This window comes from Palaemon carinicauda, chromosome 4 (genome assembly GCF_036898095.1).
Source record: "Palaemon carinicauda isolate YSFRI2023 chromosome 4, ASM3689809v2, whole genome shotgun sequence".
Lineage (NCBI taxonomy): Eukaryota > Metazoa > Arthropoda > Malacostraca > Decapoda > Palaemonidae > Palaemon > Palaemon carinicauda.
In genome coordinates, this window is record NC_090728.1 from 34,428,177 (window position 1) to 34,438,176 (window position 10,000).

The window sequence follows — 10,000 nt, forward strand, 5'->3', positions numbered from 1 at the left end:
AAAAGAAAATAACTGAATTTATATTTGCCGTATTTTTTTCATAGCTTACCTTTGAAATATTCACATTTCTTTATACGCAAATGTTATTGAAAGGGGATACAACACTAAAATGAATAAGTAGTCAAGAGGGTTACTTCCATTAGCACTGTTGCATACAAAACGGGAATTAAAAAATTCCATTCAATTCAAATTAAAGCTATATCACTTAGCATCTTTTTGCCTACATGATAATCTCTTTCATAACACTACATGCCTCTCCCTCCTTCATATTCTTACTAGGCAAAAAATGAAAAATTAAAAGTTTAATCTTTCGGTATCTATTGCTTGTGATCGATCATCAGAAGTTAACCCCCTTCCTCTCTCATGCTCTTACTGGACAAAATTAAAAAAGCAATAGAAAAGATTAATCTTTCGGTACATGATTTTGTGATTAACATATCTCATAGGTGAATTAGGGAGAGCTAGGGCAGTTGAAGCACGAATAGTATTAAAATACGAGGAGGTTTTCTCAAAGACCACACATTTGTAAGTCAAAAAATATGATGAGTTGTGTGTGGCAGGAGAAAACGTAGGGGTAGTAAATATATCTATATGAGAAACAGGACAGAAGTCGTGAAAAAGTGTTTCTGGGAGCGTATACAGATGTTTGGCAAATGGATTTCGGATGAAGTTATGCCAAATGATAAGTATTAGGTCCTATGATATTAGAGGATAAACACATTAATGAGTTAGTGGGAGAAGTGGTGAACAAAATAGTGGATGATTGTATACTATCAGATTGCAGGTAGTAGGTTGGCCAAGGCACCAGCCACCCGTTGAGATATTACTGCTAGAGAGTTATTGGTTTCTTTGATTGGCCAGATAGTACTACACTGGATCCCTTTCTGGTTACGGATAATTTTTCTTTTGCCTATACATACGCCTAATAGTCTGGCCTATTCTCTACACATTCTATTTTTGCTCAAACATTTGACAACACTAAGATAACCAAGAAAAAATCTTCTTTACTCAAGGGGTTAACTACTGCACTGTAATTGCTCAGTAGGTATTTTCCACTTGGAAAGGGTAAAAGACACTTTTTTTTTTTTGACGTAAAGGATCAAGCATTTGTTATAGATTTACAATTTACCTTTTGGATCGATGCATGAGCGAGAGGAAACGACTTCCTTCGGCCCAGTTCGTTATCGATGAGATCCAAGTCCATCAATTCCTGAGTAAACTGTACAGGACTTGCACGAGATTGTTTTGGTTGTTTTTCATAGATCCTGCAGAAATAATGAACAACAAACTTAAGAGCAACACCTTCGATTTTTAATGAAATATTTCCTGATTCCCTTAATCATGTATGTCATAAAGATTTATTTTAAGTATAAGACAACAAATCATATAAAAAAAACTACAAATCAAGTCAAACCTGCAAGGAACTGAAGCATAGGCTTTATTCTTGATTGCCATCAGAGCCTGGGTTGAAGGCTGAGTGGCTGCCTCTGTTTCTTTTAGCCTTTCCTCCCTCTCCTTCTGGGAGGCTTCCAGTCTCTGTTGCCACACTACGTTCAGTCGAGGTTTATATTTCAGCTTCTGGTTTTTCCCTAATAGCTGTAAGGTCAAGATTTTTGTGTTCAATAGCTTATGTATCGTTTTACATGAAGTATCAAGAAAAATCCTTGTCGACTGGAACATACCTGCACTCATACATTTATATATATATATATATATATATATATATATATATATATATATATATATATATATATATATATGTATATATATATATATATATATATATATATATATATATATATATATATATATATATATACACACATATATATATATATATATATATATATATATAAATATATATATACATATATATATATATATATATATATATATATATATATATATATATATATATATATATATATATAAAGATATCCATTTTCCTATGGCGGGTGCATTGGTGAATCTATTGCCTATGAAAATTAGAACAAAATTTACAGCAAAAACTTTCTGCAATAATTAAATCCCTAGTTCTCATTTCAACTCATCTTTAAGATTAAAGTTTAATGATGTTCTCATCACAATAGCTGCTGGGTTATTAATTATATTTTGACGATAGGTTTTGTAAAAAAATGTAAGTTTTATTAACAAAAGCATCGGCATATATTGAAAGAAATAAAAAACAATAACAGAAATTCCCTGGTATAAGAAAATATTATTTTAATCTGGTGAGTATTAGATCTTATTAATACATGAGCCTTCCATCTAAGAGAATATAGAGTCTCCCTGAATTAACATCAATAATGTTCACTTGATAATATGTTTACAGCAAATGTCCACTAGTCCTTTCTCAATCGAATATGAAATTAATTTCTTGTGCTCTCTCCGCATTTCGGTTATGTCCTTCTACAGTAACTAAAGTTTTTTACTCTCTTTCAACAGCACTATCTGCTCAAGAGAAAAGTTAATCATATGCAATGGTGAATAAAAGGAACGGAACTTTTTTTAATTCATCAGTGAGAGCAACGCAAATCAAATTACGATATCTTAGCATGTCGAGGGTCCAACTTGTTTGGAAATACTTTATAAGAGATTAAACCGAAATTGAAAGGTATAATATTCATGCTATGCAAAAAAAGACATATTCATTATTAAATAAAAAAAATATATGAATAATCATTCATAATTACCATTGGAGGGTTGCAGTGTGGTTCCAACATCATCTCTATATCTTCAGCCAACTCATCTTCAAATCCTTCAATCCCTAATCTGGTTTCAGCTTCTCCTTCTTCCTCTTCTTTTTCAACTTCTGTTTCTTCTTCTGCACCTTCTTTTTCCACTGCTTCTTTTTCCTTTCCCTCTTCTTTTTCCTCTTGTTCTTCTGATTCTTCTTTTCCCTCTTCTTTTTCCTCTTGTTCTTCTGCTTCTTCTTTTCCATCTTCTTTTGTCGGGTCATCAATCATGGACTGAAATATTTGAAAGCCAGGTCTTGGTATGTAATACGTTTTTATTGCGTAGAATAGAAATTTAAAACTCCTACCGAAAAGCAATCTTTTCACCTGATAATATGGTACTGGAATATTAAACAAAGATAAAAAAAACTCTTATAGAGACAATTAATATTTTAAATTGTGCATTCATAATTCTAACAATAAAACTCAATATAGATATATATATATATATATATATATATATATATATATATATATATATATATATATATATATATATATACACTCGTGCGTAATTTCTATCTATTTCACATTGAAGAGTAAATTTAAACTTCTGCATCCATTACCTTATTCGAGAATGTACTCTGAAAATAAAAAGGAAAAATATTTTTCTTCAAATTCTCCTTTCCTAATGCAATTATGGATATCCTTCATTGAAAACGAAGGATCTTCAATCATTAAACTTCTTCCAAACTTATTCCATGCCTACTGCATTCACTTTTTACTCCTGTAAGCCTGAGATTTTAAACAAAGCCAATTCTTCCTCTGTTAGCCTTCTTAATATTCACGCCGCCATGCGTAACCACAATTTTTCGTTCTCTCTCTCTCTCTCTCTCTCTCTCTCTCTCTCTCTCTCTCTCTCTCCCTGAGCCTCTTTACTTCCCATCGACAGTCCACCAAGCTACAAAAATGTACCAGCTTTCATGGAGTTTAAAAAAAATAGTACGTGGGCTGTCAACCTCACCTTTAGATATTTTCTCAGAAAATATTGTACCCTTCACGAGCCCTTATTTCTCTGGGAATAACGTGTATATATATAAATGTATATGTACATATAAATACACGCCCACGCGTATATATATGTCTATATATACTGCATAATATATATATATATATATATATATATATATATATATATATATATATATATATGTATATACTATATAACACGCACGTATATATATATGTATATATATAAATATATATATATATATATATATATATATATATATATACACTGTATAATATATATATATATATACTGTATAACATATATACATATATATATATATATATTAGTATAATATATATTTATATATATATATATATATATATATATATATATATATATATATATATATATATATATATATATATATATATATATATATCTGTGGGTGTGTGTATGTGTGTACCTGCGCGTGTTTATGGGTGTTCAAATGCACTGGTTATAAAAAGTCATTCTCTTATAATGTTCTGATGCTTACTTTTGAAAATTTTTCATTAGGTCTAATAGTGACATCGTCTTGATCAGGAACAATACTGGGATTCTGTCACAGAAATCGTTGAAATGAAATAGAAAATCTCCATCTAAACTTTAATCAACAGATTTCTGAAGAAAGTAATTGCTTCTTTTCATACCCATTTAGACGGTTCAAAGAAAGATCATTTGTCGACACATAAGCCTCCGAATTTCATGATCTTTTGCTGACTGCAACCTAATATATTCAGCTATTAAAATTCAGCACATTTCTTGAGAATAATTGCAAAGTTAGATAACATCTGTTTGATACAGAGGAGATCAGCTTATGGAGGTTGTTACTGTTCTTAAAATATAATATTTTAACTTTTAACTATTCATTATTTCTCATATTTTCTATCTATTTTCTTATTTTCTTTCCTAACTGGAGCAATGATAATAATAATAGTAATAATAATAATAATAATAATAATAATAATAATAATAATAATAATAATAATAATAATAATAAAGTTTACTTCTCACCTCGTTCACCTGGTCTGTTTCAGGACATGACTCAACTTTCGTTTCTTCTTCACTCACAGTATCATTTTCAGTCTTCAACTCACCCTCCTGGTCGGCCTCCTGTTCTATTTCTGTGAAATCTTCCTCTTTGTCATTGTTTACCTAAAGGGTAAGTAAAACATTCTCATTTAATTCTTGTAAATATCTTATTATTGCGAATGAAAACTAAGATGAATTTCAATCCTTTCGTAAGCAGAAATGTTGTCATTATTACATAAAACAAATATAGAAAAAACATGATGACCTTACCAAAATAGAAATGTTTTTTGATCCCCCGTCTTTGGGCAAAATTTCCTGAAATGGAAAGCTTTCTTAATTAGGAGTAATCATTGCCCACCACCCACCCCTCTCCTCTCTCTCATTAGCTTAATAGTTAATAGAAGCTAAACTATATAATGATTTCATGGATAATGAATTAATTTTATTCTTAATGATCACAAAATAACACTTATAATGTGAAATATATCTTTCTGTAATTGCCTGCTTTGTTTGAGCAGGCAATTACAAATGGTACTCTTGCAAGTAGGAAACCTAAATCACCGAACTATGCTACATCTCACCATGCCAATTCATCTTTTGAAATGTCACTTTAGTCTTGCTACAAATTAGTATGAAGCTTCTTCCTATATACATCTTTGGTCATCTCACATCTTTTAAAAGAGTTTTATGTTTAAACTGAAATAGTTCAAAGCATCATCCGATTGCATGCTAGACTAGCCTTGGAGACATTTACGTGTCAGCGATGGATTTGGACAAATATTTAACACATGTCAAGGTTAACCTTGGCTCTCTGCAAATGTTTTCAAACTTTATATAAACATGTCCATATAATCATTCAGTCTCGTCTCAGTACTGTTTAAGCCATCTAGGTAAAATCAAAATAAGAGAATAACTCAATTTGGGAAATGTCGTTAATTTATATTAACATATTTGTGAAAGTTGGTTCAAAGCGATAGAGAACAATTGCTTTATAGTGCACAAACATTTCATAAAAAACAAACAAATAATTCTTGTTTATTTTTGATTTATACTAATTTAAGGTTTCAGATACATCTCTACTGAACAGTCACTGGAAAAATTCGAATTACTAAAAATAGACTCTTTCGATTAGATATTTAGCAATGATTAAAGATTAAAAATTTAAAAAAAAATTCTTATATTCATCAGTGACCTTAATAACGTTCTTAAATCGGTCAGTTATTTAGATATATATTTATATAGCAATTGGCTCAAACATTAAAGTGATGATTAAGATATAAAATAAAAAACCTTCGGAAATTGCAAATTTGATACCATTGCAATATTTTCTGTAAATTTCACAAGCTAAATGGACAGTCATATGTATATATATATATATATATATATATATATATATATATATATATATATATATATATTTATATATATATATATATATATATATATATATATATATATATATCCCAATAAATAGACGGATACATGCACACGCTGTATATACAGTTTATATATAAATATATATACATATATACACACACACACACATATATATATATATATATATATATATACTTATCATACCTATCTATCTATCTATTTATCTAAATACATATATATATATATATATATATATATATATTTATATATATATCACAATTGTTTTTAGAAGATTCTATCATGCAAAGATGGACATTACATAGCACTAAGATTCTAATTATGTAAAGAAACTTCTGGAAAGTCCCAAAAACTTTTAATAAAACTATAGATACTAGAACATGAAGGATACATGCTACTTTTATAGAAAAATCGAATCTGCACGCCATATTTTTTTTCTAAATATTATTACAATTTTCCTTCTACATCATTTCAGAATGACAAAATTTAGCTTTGCTTCCGAGTTGAAGAATTTAAAACTCGTTAAATACAAAATGATAAACTTATATAGATTCATATTATTACCAAAATCAATTAAGACAATAATGTTTTAACAATTATACAAGTACATGAGGGTAAAGAGATAAAATATGACTCTGTCTAATGACGCAGATATCTACCCAATATTCAATTAGCAGAATATAACTTTAACTCTACAAGACTAAATCTTCCTTTTTTACTGATGCCTAATTTATTAAAGTTCTCTATATTATAACACTCTCCAAACACATAATAAAACAGACTAAGCAGTTTTAACTTTACACCTAATATCCTAATTTAATTAACTGCTCTTTCAAGCTTTAATTACACTTAATTAAACATGGTTATAAATAATGTTATCGTCTAATTGAGGTTGATAATGATTATCATCACAACAATACATCAAACAACACAGAGGTCCGTACTTGCATCGACGATCTTGATATTTATAGCAAGGGATCGATCGCTTTAAATAGTACAAAAAAAAAAAAGTATCAAAACTAATTGAAAGTTAAAAGAAAGATGTTTATTCCGCAAATTACGTGATAGTGATGAAGTGTGCCGATACTCTTGAATTAGCTTAAAGTAATATGCTTCGTATTGATGTCTAAATTAGTTATGACATTTGTATCGATGCAGTTTCTCTCTCTCTCTCTCTCTCTCTCTCTCTCTCTCTCTCTCTCTCTCTCTCTCTCTCTCTCTCTCTCTCTCATCAGTTTATAAGTAATAGGTTACCACTAAAAGAACAAAGATTTTTTTAAAACAATAACATGGGGAAAATTCTTTAGGAATAAAGAGTACGAAAATATTTGAAGCGAATACTATACTAATGCAAATAAAATATTCAAAGGATAAAGAATCAGTCTAGATTCTAGAACACAACAAGACTTGTTTTTCCTAAACAAAACCGAAGGAAATCTATTTTTTTTTACCAAAATATGGAGTTTTGCTATGAGGTTATTCATGAGATATAAAAACTCAAATCATTAAATGAAGATGGATTAGGGTTTAAATAAATAGATTATATTAAAATGACATTTAAATCGTCAGTCTATTCCTCGATAACACCGATAAAAATGTCTAAAACTAAAACTGTTAGATGGCAGCTCTCTCTCTCTCTCTCTCTCTCTCTCTCTCTCTCTCTCTCTCTCTCTCTCTCTCTCTCTCTCTCTCTCTCTCTCTCTCTAAACTACATATTTAGATAGACAATGATAACAAACTCTGAAAAATATGATATTCTTTTAATAACCTTAAAGCTCTTAGGTTCAGTGCTTTAGTCCACCTGTATTATGCTCTTTCTAATTTTAGACAAAAGAATAAGGGAATTATATTCGTTGGACATTAATTAATTGTCAGGTTAACCAAAATGAAAGTTCTTGCGAATTTCCCGAGAACCACCTTCAATGATAAATGCAAATGTTCTGATATCTTTTGAGTTAAGGAAATTAAAAGATAATTTCATGTCAATTTAGGGAAAATTACAGCAGTCTGAACTTATTGTACATAGAAGATAACAAAAAATCGACAGAAAGGTTGCTGCACCCACTACATGAGCTATAGACATATAACCTTGAAGAACACAGCTCTGACAGTGATAATACTAAGAGCCCATACCAAGTTATTATCAGGAGACTACTTGGTAAAATGAAACCTTTAATTTTGAAAAAAAAAAAAAAAAGTATTTACTTTGAAAACTATGTCATGGTTTCAAACTCTTGCACTAGTTTGAGATTATTAAAAAATATAGATGTTTTAATTTTAAGAAGCACCTCATTCATGAATGCTCAGAAACTGTATCTATATCACTGCCTGGGAGTATTTACTTTTGAAAACTATGTCCCGATCTTAAGTCATTGCACTAGTTTGAAATTATTTAAAAATATAAATGTTCTAATTTGAATAAACACCGCATTCAATAATGTTTAGAAAATGTATTTATACCACAGCCTGGAATGTCAGATCTCTGTGATGCTACATGATCAGTTTGATATGCTCTGAAATGATTAGTATGTTTGTTTCTCTGAAATATTAAGCGCTTAGGTGAACAATTGACAGTAAAGGAGGTGTCTGACATGACTAAAGAGCCTGTCATTTATACAGCTGTTAGGATCTTACGCATAAGGATGCAAGCACAATGCCACATAATATAACTATTTCTCTTTTGATTGCATGACTAAAGAGTTGCTAAAAAGCTTGTTTGGTCCTCTGCTGTATAAAGGTATCGTATGGTTTAAATAAAAAGAACAATGCTCTAGAGCTGCAGATGTTGAATAAATAGCACTACTGAACAATATATTTCCACCAAAGCATTTGGGTTAAGCCATTTACCTACATCACGAATATAGGATGCTGGTTAAACATATTACGTACTCTTTACTCTGCTACTGAGTATAAATCTGATTAAGGTGCATTTTGTGTTAACTTAGCCAGATGACATATTTCCGACAGAATTTTCTTACCTGAAATTTCAGCCGCCTACACTACATGGTTGTGAACTTGTGATTAGTAGAGGATTTGGCAATTCGTTTATTTGAAGTAATAATACGAACACGGCACTTCCAATAAACATATTTACTACTTTCACTAGTCTTATGACTATTGTAAACTAACTCCCTACTACCTTTTCTCTGATTCTACAAATTCAATAAGCCCAGTGCCTCTGGGTATAAACAGCTTAAATATTTCCAGAGTAAGAGAGGTGTTTTCAGATAAGGTGAAGCAAAGAATTCTATTTAAAAAAAAAGAAAAAAAAAAAAAAAAAAAAAAACGTCAGCAATTACAGTAAACGACCATTACAGCAGCCGAAATTTGAACAAGACTTCATCCTAAAGGTCTTCAGTAGGTTTTATTCTTCATGTTTTTGAATCTACTGGAATATGCGTAATTTACCGAGAAAGTATTTAAGAGGTCCTTTCAATGAATATTATATTTTCTGCATTAAGAATTTAATCGTTCAAAGGTATTTATAAATAACAAATAAAGAATTACTCATTTCTATTATTGTTATTTTATATTCAGATTCATCAGGTAGTACAGTAAATAGTAAATTTCTAGTTTTATTGCAAAAAATTAGTTGTGTTCCATATTATAGCAAACAACTATTTATACTCAGCAGCTTAGTAAATAGTATGTAGTTATTTCTTTTCATTGTTAACAAGTTTTCTCAGTAAAAATCATATCAGGAAGAAACTAGAAGTATCATGATTACATATAATTTAAATAAAAACAATACCACTTTGTTCCATTGAATCATAAGACAACTTGAGCATTGTTAGCTATTAAAGCAAAAACTAAAAGAAGTTCTTCCCTGATTGATTCAATCTTTTAT

The 10,000-nt window shown here is 29.7% G+C and overlaps 1 protein-coding gene across 1 annotated transcript in view; it reads right to left on the reverse strand.

The window, feature by feature from the left end:
• The window catches only part of LOC137639368 (uncharacterized protein PF3D7_1120000-like), a 13,211-nt gene that overhangs the window by 1,726 nt on the left and 1,485 nt on the right, over positions 1-10,000 (reverse strand). Inside the window, exons 3-6 of the mRNA XM_068371644.1 lie at positions 4,741-4,881; positions 2,694-2,969; positions 1,415-1,596; positions 1,130-1,265 (exon numbers count right to left, since the gene is read on the reverse strand). Of these exons, the coding sequence (XP_068227745.1) occupies positions 1,130-1,265; positions 1,415-1,596; positions 2,694-2,969; positions 4,741-4,881 (735 nt within the window). The remainder of the gene's footprint in view (positions 1-1,129; positions 1,266-1,414; positions 1,597-2,693; positions 2,970-4,740; positions 4,882-10,000) is intronic.